General features: G+C 48.7%; 1 protein-coding gene across 1 annotated transcript; it reads left to right on the top strand.

Moving 5' to 3' along the window:
• The first annotated feature begins 10,043 nt into the window (after nt 1-10,043).
• Nucleotides 10,044-17,437, top strand: LOC310698856 (putative defense protein 3). The gene is made up of 5 exons (XM_083486626.1): nt 10,044-10,400; nt 13,089-13,201; nt 14,367-14,482; nt 16,263-16,327; nt 17,225-17,437. Exons 1-5 carry the CDS (start codon nt 10,193-10,195, stop codon nt 17,320-17,322), a joined length of 600 nt encoding a protein of 199 aa, XP_083342752.1. The 5' UTR covers nt 10,044-10,192; the 3' UTR covers nt 17,323-17,437.
• The last annotated feature ends 1,450 nt before the right edge of the window (nt 17,438-18,887 follow it).

Raw genomic sequence — 18,887 nt, 5'->3', positions numbered from 1 at the left:
TCTATTGTTCACCATCAATCTACCTGAGAAGCTCAATGTGTAAAGAGGTTTGAGGTGGGTGCTGCAGCTGAGATTGGATGGCTCTCACAAGCTACTCTTAAATTCCTATACTAATAGGAACTTTCACCACTGTAACTAATCCCAAGTTTTACTGCCTGTGCAACTTTCTAAAGCACATGAATCTTGACTTTTAGAAAGTTTGTAAGTAAACCATTTTTAGCTTACCAAATGCGCCATCTTTTCCTTTGCTGGGGGACGAGGAAACTTTTGGAACTCGCAAGGGCATATTTTAAGGGTCTAACAGCCTATATTTCCATGCTTGACTTTGCTGCATGTTTTGTGATTTTAAATCTCCACTGGGGCTCTCTCAGCAAAGAGTACACGCCGCCCCAAACCTGGATCTTGGCATCCAGGGAAATAGTCCTTTCTGTACCTATTACTGGCCAATGACTCATCTAGTCCAGCAGTCTTCTCACAGCAACCAGTCAAACGCTTCTGGGAAGCTCACAAGCAGCACCTGAATGTAACAGGTTTCAGCAACTGGTATTCAGAAGCATTACTACCTCTTGACTGTACAGGTAAGATGTAGACATCAGGGTTAGTAGCCATTGAGAGCCTTCTCCGATCCTGTTTTAAAGCTATCCAGGTTGGTCATCATCACTCCTTCTTGTGGGAATGGATTCCATAGTTTAGCTATGTGCTGTGTGAAGAAGTACTTTCTTTTGTGTCTCCTGTCTCTTCCAATGCTCAGCTTCATTGGATAGCCTCAAGTTCTAGGACTCAGCTACGTTTGTCAAAACACAGCATGATAAATGCGTTATAACACTGCAATACGAGATGGCGCTGTAGAGCTGAAATCACATCTCAATATTTTTGGTTGTGAGCTTTGCAACGTTTTTTCGCAGAGCATTTTCAGTGTTTTTTTTAATAGCTGCGTAGATCCAGCCCTAGTGTTATGAGAGAGGGAGAAAGGGCATTTCTCTCTTCTCTTTCTGCATGTCATGCATAATGTTATACACTTCCATTATGTCGTCTGATTTTTCACTCCTCCCCATTTTTCGCTTGAATTCATTTCTTATCGCTGCTTTGACATGATTTGATTATTTGTGCTGTACTTTATGATGTTTGCCTTCACTTACTGTTGTTGGGTATGAAAACAGAAGAGCAGGTTGGACATAATAACAAATACAGTGATGTTTTTGACAAAGATGATGATCACCCAAAAAAGAATTTCTGTTTCTCCCTAGTTGGAAATACCTCAATAAGACTGAGAACAAACACTCGTTTGTTGGTGTTGGACTACAAAGCCAGCACAGGTGGTTTGATGCTTGCAAGGAGAGCCAATGACACAGAGACTTTGGAGAGATAGTTAATAATATATGCTATTTAATCTTCTCTGGGTACATGTCCCACAGTTCCAAAAATGTGGAGCCACTCACCATTGCTGCTTTATCTTCACCCACTACTAACACATTCTATTCAGATCAGCATTTGCAAATTTGTCCTACTATTAATATTGCTTTGGCCCAAAAACACTTTGGGGGTGGGTGAGTTTGAAAGGGAAGAAAGGAAGAAGACTTTCAAGGACTGGAGCTGATCTAACCCAACAGCTGCAACTGTATGCCAGACATCAGAGGAATGTAAAAAGGTGATGATGAGTGCTTAATGGCTGAAAAAGTATGTTGCATATGCTAATCAATAAGCATAGATGCAAATGATAAATAATGGGTACTATCCCTTGGTAGCATGGGCATAGCTGGGGGGGGCAGGGAGGTGCAGCTGCCCTCCCCCAATTAATAAAAACCAATAGCTAACTGAGGTTCTGCCCCCGCTAACATAAGTCCTGCACCCCACTAACAAAACTCCTGACTATGCCCATGCTTGGTAGACATACTTAAAGTAGAACCATTGGATTAATAGATGTGGTTCATTCAGGTCCATTAAATGTGTCTACCCTGAGAAGAACTCAGTTGGGTCCAAACCCAATTACTGTTATTTAAAAGAAATGCAGTGCATCCCACTGTAATGGGAAAGTTTTTTGACCAAGTGACCCATGTGCTTAAGCCAGGGGTCGGCAAACTAAGGCCCATGGGCCACAAGCGGCCCCCGCGGGTCATTTAACTGGCCCTCAAGCCGCCCCCAAACTGAGCCATCCACTTGGCAAGTCCTCGCATGCTGCGCCAAACCAGCGTGGTGCGGGGACTTGATTCTGCGGTGCCAGAAATTGTGTCTGCGCAGATGCTGGAAATCCTGTCTGCGCGGATGCTGGAAATTGTGTCTGCACAGACGCAGACATCAGAAATAGTGGGTGCACACACTCACATGTGCACAATCCACCCACGGAGGGATCTCCGCTGGAGTGAACTGACCCAGGGGAGGTAAACCTTGCTGACCCCTGGCTTAAGCTGTTGTTCTAGTGCTAACTGCTGACAGGCAACCTCCACTAGCACTACATCTGTACCATACATATAAAGCAGCACTATCATTTCAAACAATCTTGAATTCACCTAAAGAACCTAGGAACTGTGATTTGAGGGTGCTAATAATTTTTCAAAGAACTGTATCTGCCTCACAAAGCTGCAACTTCCAGAGTCCTTTAGCAATTAGTCCCTCTTCCCAGGGAACTCTACGCAGCCAAGCTCCTTAAGTTGTGGGTTGACATAGCAGCCGGCACAGCGATTTCTTCAAGTAGCTCTTTATTATGGTAAGCTGGAATAGAACTGACTGCGAACAGCTCAGCCGGCCTGTATTTATAGGCAGCCGGCTGTCAACATTGTAACCACAACAGCCCAGAGTTCCCGCCTAAAATAACTGGCGCGGACCTGAGTGAAAACTATCTACAGACCTGAGTGAAAACTATATACAGTATCCCCCTGTTGGCCCAGGGTGAAACTACACTACATAACACCCCTCCCCACCGAGATAAGGCGTTAGTTACAATCGTAATGGTTTCCTTATATACAGCACTACGCGTAATGGTTCAATTAGGCACAAAAGTATATCGGTTACATTTCCCATACTTAGACCAACAGTGATACCTGTCCAACAACATAGTCCTTTAAATAAGTTGGGCGCTTGGAAACTCTGCCAGACCGCCGGGGACTGGTAGCCAAGTCCGGAGGGCCACACAGTTCTCGCTGAGGCTGTGGTGCGACCCTAGGTGGCGTTGGAACCAACTCCCCTGGATCCGCTGCTGTGGGTGGAGCCTCCGCAAGTGGAGTGGTCTGAGTCTGTTCTGAAACGGCTTGGTTCGGCTCCACGCTGGCAGTTTGCGAGGGAGGTGTAGGTGGGGTCTCGCCATCTGTACGTGTCTCTTCTGGAGCCGCAAGCGCAGTTGGGGGCACCTCGGTAGTGTCCAAGTCCCCAACCCTGCGCCTAAGCTGGTCTATGTGCCGTCGCCACAAGTGTCCGTCTTCGAGTGCCACCTGGTACGAGCGAGGTCCAGTGACTCCCACTACTGTGGCTGGCACCCAAGGGATGTCCCCCACATAGTTCCGGGCAAAGACCTGGTTTCCTGGGACAAATGACCGTGGTGCGTTGGCACAGCCTGGGGGTTCAGCCACGGCAAAGTCTGGGTGTAGCCGGTCGAGCGGTGACCTGAGGCGGCGGCCCATAAGCAGTTCAGCAGGACTCCTCCCTGTGGCCGCATGAGGGGTGATGTGTTGCACGAACAAGTATTCGGCGACTCGCTCATGCCAGTCTCCCCGGTCCAGGCGCGCCAGTGCCTCTTTTGTCGAGCGCACCATTCTTTCCGCTTGCCCGTTGCTGGATGGATGAAAGGGTGCCGTTAGGGCATGGCGGATGCCCAGTCCCAAAAGATACCACTCAAACGTGCCTGACGTGAACTGCGGTCCGTTGTCAGAGACAAGGACATCAGGACACCCATGCGTTGCAAACAGGCCTCGCAGCACCCGGATGACAGCTTCGGTAGTGGTGGAGGGCATCAGGGCGACCTCCAGCCATTTGGAATAGGCGTCCACCACTACCATAAAGGTCCGGCCGTGAAAGGGGCCAGCCAGATCGATGTGCACCCTCAACCAGGGTGTCTTTGGCGTCTCCCAGGTGTGTCCCTTAGCTGCCGGTGGTGCAGGCCTCGACTCCTGGCACGTTTGACAGGCGGACACCCAGGCAGTGATGGCATCGTCCATATTAGGCCACCAGACGTAACACCGAGCCAACGCCTTCATTTTGACAATTCCCGGGTGGCCAACGTGCAGAGCCTCCAGGACGCGCTGACGGAGTCCCTGGGGAATCACGACGCGGTCTCCCCACAGCAGACAGCCGCGATGAGCTGAGAGTTCATGTTGTCTGGTTGCGAAGGGCTGGAACTCCGATGCAAAAGGCCCTTGTGGCCACCCCCTCCACACCCAGTTGAGCACCCGGCTGATGGTGCGATCCTGGGCAGATGCGGAGGCCACAGTGGCAGCCGATACAGGCGCTGCCGGAAGATCCTCAATCAGAAGGAGCGATGAAGCTGGAGCCGGGTCTTCCACAAATGCCGGAAGAGGGCAACGGCTGAGGGCATCGGCATGGCCCATCGATTTCCCCGGGCGATGGATGAGCCGGTAGTGGTAGGCAGCCAGGAAAACAGTCCATCGCAGCATGCGTGGTGAGAGGACCGGTGGAGTTGGACGATCACCGGCGAGGAGGCCCAGGAGTGGCTTGTGGTCAGTGATGAGGTCAAAAGTCCTGCATAGAGGTATTCATGGAACCTCTTCACTCCAGCCACAAGTTCCAATGCCTCCTTGTCGAGCTGGCTGTAATTCCGTTCCGTCGGAGATAGTGTCCTGGAAAAGTAGGCGAGCGGTGCTTCTCTTCCATCTGGAAAACGGTGACTAAGGACAGCACCGATGCCAAAAGGTGAGGCGTCGCAGGCAAGGACCAGCGGCCTGGATTCACTGTACTGTACCAGCACACTGTCTGAAGAAAGGAGAGCCTTGACCGCGTTGAAGGCCGCCGTCTCCCGATGACCCCAGGCCCAAGGCGTCTTAGTGCTAAGGAGTCGGTGAAGAGGCTCAGCCACTGTGGCTTTGTGGGGCAGGAACATGTTATAAAAGTTCAGCAGCCCCAGGAATGCCTGCAACTCCATTTTGTTCTTTGGGGTGGGGGCCTGCTGGATAATGCGGATCTTGGATGTGGTTGGATGAAGACCGGAGGCATCGATAAGATAGCCCAGGAACTCTACCTGTGGAACGGCGATCTGGCACTTCTCCCTCTTTACCTTGAGCCCGGCCTCCTGGAACCTGGTCAGCACGGCACGGAGGCGCTCGAACAGCTGCTGGTGTGAGTCTGCAGACACCAAGACGTCATCAAAATATGGTACCACGCCCGGAAGCCCTTGCAGGAGACGCTCCATAAGGCTTTGGAAGATGCCAGGAGCCACACTCACCCCGAACTGCAACCGGCGGCAACGGAATGCCCCCCGGTGGGTGACGATCGTCTGGGCTTCAGCAGTGGCATCATCGACTGGCAGTTGTTGATAGGCTTGGGCAAGGTCCAGCTTAGCGAAGACCTTACCCTCACCCAGGGAATGCAGCAGGTGTTGGACAACAGGAACCGGGTAAGCGTGCTGCTGAAGCGCCTTGTTGATCGTGCACTTGTAGTCAGCGCAGATTCTCACCGACCCATCTGGCTTGACAGGCGTGACGATGGGGGTTTCCCACTTTGCGTGGTCAACCGGCTCCAAAACTCCTTGGGCGATCAGTTTGTCCAGTTGTTCGTCCACCTTAGCCTTGAGAGCAAAGGGAACCCGGCGTGGCTTTAGCTTGATGGGGGCGACTTGTGGATCAAGGCTAAAGGAGATGGGCGTACCTGTATATTGGCCCAAGGTGCCGTCAAAAACCTCGGCAAAGTCTTTGACCAGACCCTCAGTCTCTGCGTTAGAGATGCAGTTGATGCCGGTGACTTCCAGGCCGAGGGCATCAAACCAGTCTAGCCCTAGGAGGCTTGGCCGCTGACCTTCGACCACCACCAACCGGAGCAGGCCCGAAAAATCCTTGAAGGCGATCCGGAACCAGCCAACGCCTACCACGGGAATGTCGTTTCCCTGGTAGTCTCTCAGGTGTACTCGGTGAGAGTCGAGTTGCCTTTTGGACACTCTGGGTACCAGTCTTTTGATGGTGCTCCATGACACGATGGACAGGGCAGACCCGGTGTCGATCTCCATGTCACATGGAGCTCCTTCAATGAGCACCGTGACGTTCAGCTTGCGTCGCGTAGGCGAGTCGGTTTGGCCAATCGTGGTTCCAGACGGGCAGCGGCAGTTGGTGAGAGCGAAACAACTTTCCTTGGCAGACTGGAGTGAAGACTTGGACTTGCGAGTCGATGAAGGGGGGTGTCAGACGGAGCCGATCGGCAGACCTTAGCGATGTGGCCCCTTCTGGAACACTTCCTACAGATGGCGTCTCTGAATCGACACTTGGCACGGGAATGGTTGCCTCCGCAGCCAGCACATTCCGGTTGGCCCTTGGACTTCTGTTGGAACTTCCTGCGCTCCCGCTTTGTCTGGTGCACGTCATCGTCTTCACTGGAGGATGCCTCCTCACTGATGGCCTCTTCATGATGCACCGGAACTGGCTCCCTAGCAAGACGCGGGCTGCTGGACTTGCGGATCTCCTGGGCAGAGCGTTCAGCAGCTTCTGAGGCCACAGCCTCCTCAATGGCTTGGCTAGGAGGCGCCGTTGCAGATGGATGTCCCGGACCCCGCAGACGATTCGATCCATCAGGGCATCGTCTAAGTCTCGGAACTCACAGTGCATTGCAGCCTGTCGCAGGGCGGTGGTGTAGTTGTTGATTGACTCCCCCTCTGCCTGGTTCCGGTGGTAGAACGCATGGCGGGCAGCAATCTTGGACGGCTTTGGTGCGTAGTGGTTGCGGAGCTTCTCTTGGATCGTGTCCCATGGTGTTGCCTGGACTGCTTCGGGCGCAACCAACGCTCGGGCCGTCTCAAACACCTCAGGCCCACAGAGGCTGAGGAATAGGCCCCGCTTCCGCTCCTGTGATACTTCTGTCAGCTCGTTGGCTTGGAGGTAGCAGTCGAACCGAGCGAGGTAGGAGTCCCATGATTCAGAGGCTGGTGCAAAAGGCGGTAGAGGCACAAGTGAAGCCATGATTCCGATGCCGGCGTGAAGGGCGATGGATGGAACACAGTGCTCTAGCCAGAACAGTCAGCTCTGAACTGGTTCTGCCCAGTGATTTCGCTCAGTGATTTCGCTCTGTGATTCAGCTCAGTGATTCAGCTCAGTTCAGAGGCTGGCCGCATCTGGCTGTGCTCTGATGTCCATCTATCCCATCCTCGTCGCCAGAGTTAAGTTGTGGGTTGACATAGCAGCCGGCACAGTGATTTCTTCAAGTAGCTCTTTATTATGATAAGCTGGAATAGAACTGACTGCGAACAGCTCAGCCGGCCTGTATTTATAGGCAGCCGGCTGTCAACATTGTAACCACAACAGCCCAGAGTTCCCGCCTAAAATAACTGGCGCGGACCTGAGTGAAAACTATCTACAGACCTGAGTGAAAACTATATACAGTATCCCCCTGTTGGCCCAGGGTGAAACTACACTACATAACACTCTACGCAGCCAAGCTCCTTGCCGAATCCATCAAAACCAGGATGTACCGTATTTTTCGCTCTATAGGGCGCACTTTCCCCCCTCCAAAATTAAGGGGAAATGTGTGTGCATCCTATGGAGCGAATGCAGGCTCCTTGACTTCAGCGATAGCAACGCGAAGCCTCCGAAGCACAGAGGGAGCGCTCCCAGTCCCACCAGGAGATGCTGGGGACTGAACCTGATGCCTTCTGCATGCTAAGCAATTGTTCTACCACTGAGCTATGGCCCTAGCTCACAATATTGCTGTCAGGATAAAATGGAGAAGGTGGAGGCTGAAGTGTGTATCCTCTGTGGAGGAAAGGTGGGATAGAAGTATAAGAAGGAATAAAGTATGTAAACTAGCCTATTAAGTGAATAAACCACAGTATATTTTTAACTTACTCTCCTAATAATTTGTATATAAATTATAAAAGTGGTATATAAATTTTGTTAAATAAAAAAAGGAAATGTTCAGACTTTCAAACAGTATGTTATGCCTGAGCCTTCATTGCTGAAACTCCCAACAGCATTTTCATGCTCACAAACACCTGATGAAGGAACCATTGTGACATAACCCATTCAAGCAGAGTGAAGGGGCAACAGGCTGTCAGCAGTGGCAGTAGTTGGGGGCTCCCATCTATTAAGAAGCCACAGAAAGTCTTTTCATACTGTCTGAGGAATTAATCCCTTATTTAACGTTCATAATTGCTGGATTGATTTAACAGGACTGGAGCTAACATTTGCTTGGATTTGGCACCATTGATAGGAAACTGCCTGCTGCGTCCTCCGCTTTTAAGTCACCCTGGTCTTTGGGCCTCCAGCACCTTCTTCAGCATGTCCAACCCATCTAAGAGGCGTATGATACTGGTGTTCCACTGGGTTAGGAAGAAGCCCCTGACAGAGAAGCTGTGCTCTACCATCTCGGACAGACCTTCTGCCTCTGCACCGGCTTGCAACACTCCCCACATTTCACCCTACTTCACGAGGAGCAAGACACAACCCGCTCCACTCAGGAGGTCCAGCAGGCGCAAGGTGCTGCGATTGCCGAATCTCACTGGCCCCAAGTTTTTAAGATCTGTCATTGGCAGCATTGGCCGGAAGAGAGCCCGCAGGCGTGGCAAGCAAAAGAAGACTCTAGCGGGAACAGGAAAAGGGGTGAGGGCTAGGCTAGAGGCAAGAAGGCTCCAAAGCTATTTGCGGGGTGGGATTGCTTTGGAAGATGCCTCCTCACAATCTCTACCCTTGAACCATGTAAGGACATAAGAAGTGCCTTCTCAGGGATAGCCGCCTGAAGCCTTCGGAGCGCAGTGCAAGTTCCCGCTGCGTTCCGGAGGCTTCAGGTTCCTTTCGCTGAAGCCAGGAGAGTCTTGCCCCACTGCTTCTCCCCACTGCCAGCCCCACAAGCTTGGGGGGGCAGCGGGAAGGTGGCGCGCAGCCTTTGCTCTGCTCCCCGACCTGGTCTTTGAGGCTGGCAGTGAGGGAAAGCAGCGCTCCCCCCCAGCCCCAAAGAGCAGTTCGAAAGGAACCCGAAGCCTTCGGAGCCCAGCGGGAACTCCCGCTGCGCTCCTGAGGCTTCGGGTTGCCTTCACTGAAGCCTGGAGAGTGAGAGGGATCAGGGCGCAGCGACCCCTGTCACTCTCCAAGCTTCCAAGGTAGCTGCCTGAAGCCTCCAGAGCCGCTCCGGAGGCTTTGGGTAAACACACCTTGAATGCACACAACGCACCTTGTTTTTAGAGGGGCAGAACAAGAAAAAAAATTCTCCCCCTCTCTGCGCAGCACCCCTTCAGCGAAGCGGGAGGAGAAATGGAAGGGGCTCCATTTCTCCTGCCGCTTCGCTGAAGGGGCGCTGAGCAGAGAGGGGAAGGATTTTTTTTTTGTTGTTCTCCCCCTCTAAAACAAGGTTTGTCCTATGGTCGGGTGCATCCTATAGAGCGAAAAATACGGTAATCATTAAAATAAATAGGAATTGTGGGTCAAAACTGTACTTTAAATCTGTGGGTTTTGTTATACTCTTATTTTAAAAGGCACAATTTCCATGCAATTTGTATGTATATTTTTCTCTGCTGTGGTGGTCTTGATAACCCTGTGCTCTATCTGATGAACAAATGAACTGAAAGTTTGCACGCTTTTCTGTTTTATGACACGTCAGTGTAGTGTGTACACACACTAGGAAGCAGCAACCGATTGCAGTTTCCCAACAGATGCAGTTCACACAATACTTGTGTGTGTGTGTGTGTGTGTGTGTGTGTGTGTTTTAATATAGAAGTGGACAGTGGAGAAAACTAATGCCCCTTTGAAGCAGGCAAAAGCACTGTAAAGTCCTCACCGTGCAAGTTCCATAATCCATTTCCTTAGCTCGTGTCCACATGGAAACCTTAAGAAACAATATGCAATTCTCAATTTGGAAGTCATGTGAACAAGAGAAGGGGGTTATAATTGCATCCGAAATGAGTAGAAAGTGAATCTGTTATGGGTCAGTGACTCAGCAAAGCTCATGCTTTCATCATTTTGAAGATTCTTCAAGCCTCTGAGAATTCATTCTTGCTTCCAAGGAGCAGGAGAGAGTGAGAGAGAGAGAACTAGCAGCTACTTCTCTTGCAGACATGGCTTATTGGAACCTCTTCCTTCTCTTCAGCTTGATGGCCCCTTGGATCACGCTCTGTCCATCTCATGCCTTTCCAACTGGTGCTCCTGCATCAGCCTGTGAGAATATGTTACCTATTCACACAGGGACCCAGCCTCAGCAGACTCCAGCACCCTATGAATTCCTAGTTAGTACACCCTATTTCCTAAACGGGCAGCCTGTTAATGGTAAGTTTCTAAACTGGATTTTAAAAACTTTGGTTGATGATAGATAGATGTCTGTAATAATACCTTTGTTTTATTCAATAATTTATTAAAAATGAGGGGAGAAGAAATCTATATATTCTCATTAATTAACTCACAATATTTTTTTTTTAAAAAACACAAAAGAAAAATGTTATATAATGTAATTACTAACCCCAGCTAACATATTTATCAAGTTTTTCCTCCTAAGATATAGGTAGGCACAAATGCAAAACCCTTTGCAACCTTCTCTGTACTTCATCATAATGGTAGTATGCAACTAAGTTTTACTCAGAGTAAACCTACTGAAATTAATCAAAGTGACTAAGTTTTGTCCGTTAAGTTCCATAGGTGTAATTGGAGTAAAACTTAATTGAATACCAGATAGAGTTGCAGTTTGCACTTAGGTAGTCTCTTTCCAGAAAAGGCTTTTGATAATGTTGCTGCATATGTCTCTAGTTTGTTTTGGGTATATGGGTACCCTCATCCACCCACCCTACCCTGTTTGTGGGCACCCTGACCTCCTCTAGATTCCTCAGTGCTGGAGTTTAATCAGTTATTTGAGAATTAAGATGGGCTCATAGACAGTTTCATTTAACAGTGGGACATTGCAGCCTAACTTTGTTTTTCTGGACTATCTGGGTATCACTGGGTATAAGTCACTTTTCTGGGTATCACTTTGGGTATAAGTCATTAAGAACAACAAAGGCTGGTGATGGCCAGGCATCAACCCTTCAATTGGGTGACGCTGGTGAAAGACAGGGAATGGGGGCTCTCTTCCAAATGTGTGTGTCAGTGGGCAGAGAAGGAAAAGGTTAGGGTTTCAGCAGGGATGGTGTAGGCCAGTGGTTTTCAACCAGCCTGCCATGGCACTTAAGGATAATCAGAGGTGCCGCTTACAAGCTCCCCATGCTATGGTGCCTCTAGGGCTGGCCAGCGGCTGCTTCCCAGGCCTTGGTGGAGCAGTGTGAGGAGGCACCTCTCTTGGGGGTGGGGGAGCAGCTTAGAGACCATTGGCGGCAGCTGCAGCTCCCCAAGACTCCCAAGGAGCAGGGGCGCCGACTTATAAAGAATATTGGGGGGGCCCATACCGGGACGCGTCGTCGTCCAACTTTTGGGATGTACCTCGGCGGGGGCTGTTTCTTCTTCTTCTTCGGAGGCAGAGTCGGGAAGAGCGCCGGGGAAGCTGCCGCTGGTTCGCTCGGGTAGCTGGGAGAACGCAGTTCGAGGTGGCGGTGTTGGGGAGAGACCCTCGCTCAGGGCGCCACGAGACTTGGCGGCCGGTGGCCTATCTGGGGGGTTTTGGAGTGTATTTCGGCGGAGCCGGAGCGATTGGGGAGGAGGGGGCTTGTTGCCGGATTCTTCAGCTGGGCCGGAGATCCGCTGCTGGGGGGTCCCTGGGCCGAGTTGTGAGCACGGCCTGCTGAAGGGAGATCCAGCCGATTGCGCGACGGGGACGGCCGGGGGACGGCCGGGGCTCTCCAGCTAGGGTGCGCGGCTGGCTGGCTGGTGAGGGAGCAGGTGGGGAGGAGGCGGGGGTCAAAACACCTACGCAACCCACCCAAAAAATCATCTGCTGGTTTAAATAGGAACAGGATGCACCTAACTTTCTGTCGACTTTAAGAAAACTCATGTTTCCCCTCATCTGTAAAAGGGGAACCGATATTCACCATCACCTTATGGAACCAGATACCCAGCTGTTCTCTTCTTGCAAAAAAAAAAAAGAAGAAAAAGAAACAGAAACACCTCTTCGGTTGGTTTCAAGCGCAGATAGGGCGATTTAAAGAGAAACCACACAAATGCCTTGTAAATTGTCCCCCACTGCCCACGACTTGGCTTATCCGGTTTGCAACGCGCGAAAAGGCTGGGCCGAGATGCAAACCGCTGCCGGGCTGCGATTACTTGATTTAAAGGGAAAGGGTCGCCGCCAATCCGCCCGCGGCAAACGCCTTGCACCCACCCCGAAAGACGCGCCACAGCCAATGGGATCCTGTTTACCAGAGAGGGCGATTTGCTGGTGGAGAGTTTGAGCCAGACGCGGCAGCCCTCGCGCGCCGGCGGACGAACCCGAAGGGGAGACCCCTAAACACAGACGAAACACGCGCACGCAGCCACATGGCAACCTGAACCAGAGGGCCGGAGTCGCCCGGCGGCGGTGCTCTGCTGGAGGGGCGCCTGAGATTATTGGGGGGGCAGAGCCCCCCCAAACGAATTTTTGAGGGGGCTCGGGCCCCTTCAGGCCCCATGGAGTCGGCGCCTATGCCAAGGAGAGGAGGCTGAGGGAACCCTCCACAAGGGAGGGTGTTTCAAAAGGGGTGAGGAGCTGCCAACTCTGCAGGCAAGGGGTGACATAACTGGGCTTCTGAGCCCCACGGGGGGGGGGGGCGAAGAAAGAATGTAGTTGGTCAAGAACAGCCAGAGAATATATAAGGAATGGGGAATCTTTGGTCCTCCAGATACTGTTGAACTAAAATTGCAATCAGTCTCAGCAAGCATAGCCAATGGCTTTGAGCTGTAGTTCAGCTACATCTGGACCACCAAAGGCTCTCCAAACATAATATATAGCCTGTTCCTGGACAGGTTATAAACACCATTATAGATCCAGCTGCGGAAAACAAGCGATTTAACCAAACCAGGCTTATTTGTTACTTGATGCCTGTCATCTTTCTCCAGTTCAGATCCTTGGTTCTGCATACAGAGGGTTATTGTTGGAAGCTCGTGCATTTGGTTCCACAGCTGCACTAGGTTTTTGGCAAACTCCTCCCAATAATACTAAATTATTACAGGTAAGAGACAAACGGTCATTCTTTAGTGTCTGCTGTAGCAAAATCATTGCCAGAAACAGTCCCCATTCCCACCCCGAACCAGAGAAGGGTCACAGATTGAACGATACAACTCATAGTTGATCCAGCTAGTTATTCATTTTTCCTGCACTTACAGTTTGATGAGCCAGTGGTTAAGGAGTGTGTGGCCCTCCAGATGGTTGCTGGACTCCAATCAGCTCCAGACAGCATGGCCAGTAGTCAGAGAAGATGATAGGATTTGTAGCCCAAATTCTGGACAACTTAAATATCCCCATCTCTGGGATGTGGGGATGAGGTTAGTTTAGACTTCCTCACTCTGGTGTCTTCCAGATGTTTTGGGCTACACTTCCCATCAGCTGCATTAGAGAATTTGGCCACATCCTAGATCAGGGGTGGCTAATCTGCGGTCCTCTGAATGCTGTTGAAGCTCTAGCTCCCATCATCCTTGATCATTAGACATGCTGGCTTGGGCTAGTGGGAGCTGGGGTCTGACAATGTCTGGATGGCCGCAGATTAATCATCCCTGCCCTAAACAGCCTGTCTGTGAAGAAATGGCAATATGTTCATGAGAGCAAGTCAGAAAGGAAGGCTCACATGTATTTTATTAAAATAAGTGGGAAGTTCAACACTTCTGATATCTGGACAGCAGAAGTGACCAAAAATCCTAAAATGGCTGGTTCCAAATGTCCAAAATAGGTTTGGAGGAACTTTAGCCCTCCAGATAATGGGATAATGGGAGTTGTAGTTCAGCCACAGCTAGAGGGGGGATGGCCCCCCACTCTTGGTTTATAAAATGTGTCAGGAATCATAACCTTCAAGATAATGCCATCAATTTAACTCAGATTGTAAAATTCAACATTTGAATTTGAACGTGCCTGGTTAGCTTTTAAAGGCAAACGAATCTCTGTAAAGGATGAATACTAAGTGGCTACTTAAAAAAAAAAGTTGCAATACTAAAAATCAGAGCAGGAACCTGGGCAATGTGGGGAAATGAATTTTGTTTACTAATGGATGGTGAACTAAATAAATTTATCTCCCAATATTTCTGGACTGGCTCTATAAAAAGTGTGATGGGGTCTCGGTTCTGCTTTAAAATAGATAAATTTGAGGAAGCTTATTTAAAGTGACGTTGTGTCTCCTTTTGCAGTGTTCTGGAAATCCACAAGGCGCAGTGACTCATTCTAATACCAATTTAAAAACAGGACAAGACAGTTACACATGGCTTCCACCCAACTCTGGCTGCCCTTCAGTAGTTATATTTGTGTAAGTTTCACATGTTCTCTAAAGTACTGCCTTCCCTAAATCATAAGACAGTTGTGAGGAATCTCCAGATATTGCTGAAATACAACCCTTGTTCCTGGCCATCCCTGGCTTGCTTGCTAGAGCTGATGGGAATTGTAGTTCAAGGCAAAGGCTCCCCATTCCTGATCTAGATTTAAGCTCCTTCCCATGGCTTCAGAAGCCTCTTTTGATGGCTGCAAACATTACCAGGCAATTAATGGGAGATAATTTTCTCTGTCTGCATGCTATGATTTTATTCTGCAAGAAGGCAGAAGGCAAGTTTATTTTAAGAGTATGAGGGTCGTTCATTAAAGATTTCCTCTGACCCACTTCCGGTTATCATAGGAGGATGAAATTGCACATGTACATCTCTCCCTAGGTAATGTGGTAATTTGTAGCTTTGAGCTCCTAAGAGTTTCTCTGTTACGGGTGCTAACATGGAGTAATGTCTGATAATGGAACCACTTGAATGCAGGGCAGTCATCAGGTTCCTGTACTTGAAAGCGCACACACCACGGCAGACATTTGATGAGATGAAAGGGACTTATGGGGAAGATGCCCCATCGTATGACGTAGTCAAGCACTGGCATCGTCAGTTCAAGTGTGGTCAGACTTTGGTGGAACAGCTCCAATTCCTAAGCGACCATAGTCCGTCATTGATGAAGCCACTTCATTGATGAAGTGGAGATCGCCATTCTGGAGGAACATCACATAACCATTTGCCAGCTAGCTGCAGATGTCAAGATCAGTGTGGGCTCTGTAGAAAAAAATCACCCATGACCATTTGTTCATGGGAAAGGTGTCCTCACGGTGGGTTCCCCGGCTGCTGCCTTTCCAGAAGCAGAAACAAGTCACATGCTCATGGGCTTGTTTGGCCATGTGCCACAAAAACCATGATGGCTTCTTTGCCAGACTAATTATTAATTACTCAGGATGAAACATGGGTCCATCATTATGACCCAGAGACTAAATCCCAGTCCAAACAATGGAAACATACCTCCTCACCACCTCCAACCATCAGCAGGCAAGGTCATGCTCATGGTCTTTTGGGACCAGCGTGGAATAGTGATGATGGATTTCCTGGCAAAGGCTACCACAGTTACCGGGACATATTATGCTTCGCTGCTGCAGAAATTGTGGAAGGCCATCAAAACCAAGAGGCGTGGTATGCTGACCAGAAGCGTCTGCCTCCTGCAGGATAATGCCCCGGTTCACAACTCACATGTTGCTCAGACGGAAGCATGGTCCTGAGGCTATGAAATCCTTCCTCACCCCCCTTATTCTCCCGACCTTGCACCATCAGACTTCCACCTCTTTCCAACCATTAAGTTATTTTTGAAGGGCAAGCTTTTTCCAGATGATGAAATACTGATTTCTGAGGTCAAGTCGTGGCTTCTGACACAACCTGCTGACTTCTACTCACGAGGCTCCACAACTGCATAGAGTGATGAGGAAAGTGTTTTGACTCTTGCTGGTATCTATGTGGAGAAGGACTAATAACTATGCCGAGTTTCATTTGTCTCAGTCTATGGGAAGTATATCAGGGGAAATCTTTAACCCTCGTATAATGAACTTTAGGAATTGCATCAAAGTAATTACAAACTGGAGGGGTTTTTAATAATAATAATAATAATAATAATAATAATAATAATAATAATATGATGATGATGATGATGATGATGATGATGATGATTGCAGGAGTAGGCAGAGCCCAATCTCAATATGCATTGTAATTGTGATGTCCCTTTTCCTATTGTATCAGGGCTACAGTCGCCCAGTCTCATGACATCTACTGGACCAACGTCAAATCCAAAGTGATCTGGAGAAGTGAGTAACTTACCACTCTGTTATGTGAAATAAGTTCCCAGTCTTAAGGTAACTACGCATCTCCCCTGAAATTGAACAGGCCACAAGTACAGATGGCATTGGGTTAAATATATCCCAATAACACAGCCTTCACCAACCTGCTGCCCTCCAGATGCTAGTAACTAAAGCCCCATCAACCCCAGCCAGCATTGCTTGTGGGATGGCTTTAGATTTGTAGTCAAACATTTGAAGGGAACAAGACTGGGGAAGGGCAATAACGTATCAGCTGGTATAATGCTTTGCTTGGATACTTGATACCCCACCATGGGATCAGGAGAAATGTTCCTTGTTTTATTATGAGACAGAAGGGGTTACTGGTTTACATGAGACTGCCTTGTTTGATAGTCTCTGGCCCTAGTAAAATCATTAGCTACGATGGAAGTTGATGAGTGTACCTTTCATTTAAAAAAGACACCTTATTGTTGGGGCAGAAACTGAATGCTGAATAAAATTCAAAAGATGTCAGGATGTAGTTTTGCAAATTTCATGCTTTGTGCCCCATTGGAGCCAAAAGCAACTAACATTGACTGGAAAAGATGCACAATGTATTGATGTAATTTTTGGAGCATCACTGAAAAAATGCCCAATGGTCTGAATGATGTGCCTTGCCTGCTTCTTAATGCACACTAACACAATGAGGAGCATGGCCATGACATGCTGACCGATTGTTGATGGATGGGGAGGAAACAGAAAACCAGGTGAAAATGGGGGGAAATGAAATATAGTGGAAAGGGCCTGGTTAGGGGTCTGACAACCCAAACAGGCCCATTTCACATCACAACATTTTGTTGCAAGCTCCACTTGTATCTCAACTTAACCTGTATCTTCATGACTCTGATTTTCTTTCCACCATTGCAGATTCCAAAGCTACCTGTGGAGTGGAATCATTTACAAGGTCACTATCTGCTAATGCAGCAATCTTCTCTCTGCTCCCGATTTTACTGGGATACATTTAGAAACCAGCCTACAGCAATTTACTTGCATTCTTTAGTAATCTAAACACATTGTTTTGTGTGGGATATGCATTAAATAATAAAAAGCTCTGCTCACTGCAGTGAAGACTTTCCTAAACTTGTGCTTGCTGTTTCAATTGGCATTTTGTGTACAGCTTTTCTGCTCCTTCTAATATAATCTTTAAGACACTGGGGATGGGATAGATTAAAAAAATAAAAGTGTTTACACTCCCAAGTGCATGTTTAATGAAAACTGGGCAACATCCAGTGATGTTCATCCACTTGTACATAGGAAATTCCCTTTTGCAACAGGACTTCTGGTTCCTCTTTCCCCCCTACAGCTCCTCATATCCCCACAATATCTGTTCCAAAGCATCCCTCAGCTCTCCAGAACAGATTTTGGGGCTACAGATGGAGTTGCAGAGAGAACAAAGCAGTCCTGTTGTACAAGCAGACTTCATTCCCATGACACTGGATGTCTCCAAAAGAGCCTTAACTCACCTAAAGGGTGAAACCTTTAAAGCCCTAAACAGCCTCGGTCCTGTATACCTGAAGGAGTGTCTCCACCCCCACCGTTCAGCCCGGACACTGAGATCCAGCGCCGAGGGCCTTCTGGCAGTTCCCTCATTGCAAGAAGTGAGGCTACAGGGAACCAGACAGAGGGCCTTCTCGGTAGTGGCGCCTGCCCTGTGGAACGCCCTCCCTTCAGATGTGAAGGAAATAAGCAGCTATCTTCTCTTTAAGAGACATCTGAAGGCAGCCCTGTTTAGGGAAGTTTTTAATATTTAATGCTGTATTGTTTTTAACACTCGATTGGAAGTCGCCCAGAGTGGCTGGGGAAACTCAGCCAGATGGGCGGGGTATAAATAAATTATTATTATTATTATTATTATTATTATTATTATTATTATTATTATTATTATTATTATTATAAACAGGCTTGCTGGATCTTCCAGGGAAAGTATCCCAGACTTATGATGACACTACCATAAAAAGGCTCTGCTAACAAAGGCATGTTTGAGAGCAGAGCCCCTGAAACCAACTGGAGGCTCAGATAAATTCATGTGGCAAGTTCTGGTAACTTTGTCCCAGGCTATTAACAGCCTTAAGGGTCAATGTCTAATTCTTTAAACTAGGCTTAAAAGCAAACAGGCAACCTAGCCAATTGATATAAAATTGGCACAATATGCTCAAAGTTTGAAAACCCACAAACATTCTATTCTGACCACTCAATTCCAGTGTCACAGATATATTTTCTCTAGATCAGGGGTGGGGGGACCATATTCCTTTACGAGCAACCTTTGGAATGGGGGCACATGCCAGTGGTGGGTAGGCCATGGGTATGACTTTCACCTTTGAACAGGAGGCTACATTTCAGCCATGCAGAAGTCAAAGTTTTCTATACTCCCATACCATACCACACATTTTTCTATCCAGGCAAGTGAGAGGCATTATTATTACAGTTAACATTCCAGCCAGGCAAAACTACTCAGGGAGGGTGAGGAACTGGCCTAGGGAAAGTCACTTTGGCTGCATAGAAACCTAAAGGGCCAAAATAGGCCTGTTCT

This window comes from Podarcis liolepis (genome assembly GCF_965112155.1).
Source record: "Podarcis liolepis genome assembly, chromosome: Z".
In the NCBI taxonomy this organism is placed as follows: Eukaryota; Metazoa; Chordata; class Lepidosauria; order Squamata; family Lacertidae; genus Podarcis; species Podarcis liolepis.
The sequence above is the reverse complement of the archived record's forward strand: the minus strand, read 5'-3'. Positions and strand labels throughout refer to the sequence as shown.

Bases quoted from the DNA above. Each gene is read 5' to 3' on its own strand.
- LOC310698856 (XM_083486626.1), top strand. From the start codon at position 10,193: ATGGCTTATTGGAACCTCTTCCTTCTCTTCAGCTTGATGGCCCCTTGG. The intron at 13,202-14,366 runs GTAAGAGACAAA...CTCCTTTTGCAG, and splicing joins ATAATACTAAATTATTACAG to TGTTCTGGAAATCCACAAGG. The intron at 16,328-17,224 runs GTGAGTAACTTA...CCACCATTGCAG, and splicing joins ATCCAAAGTGATCTGGAGAA to ATTCCAAAGCTACCTGTGGA.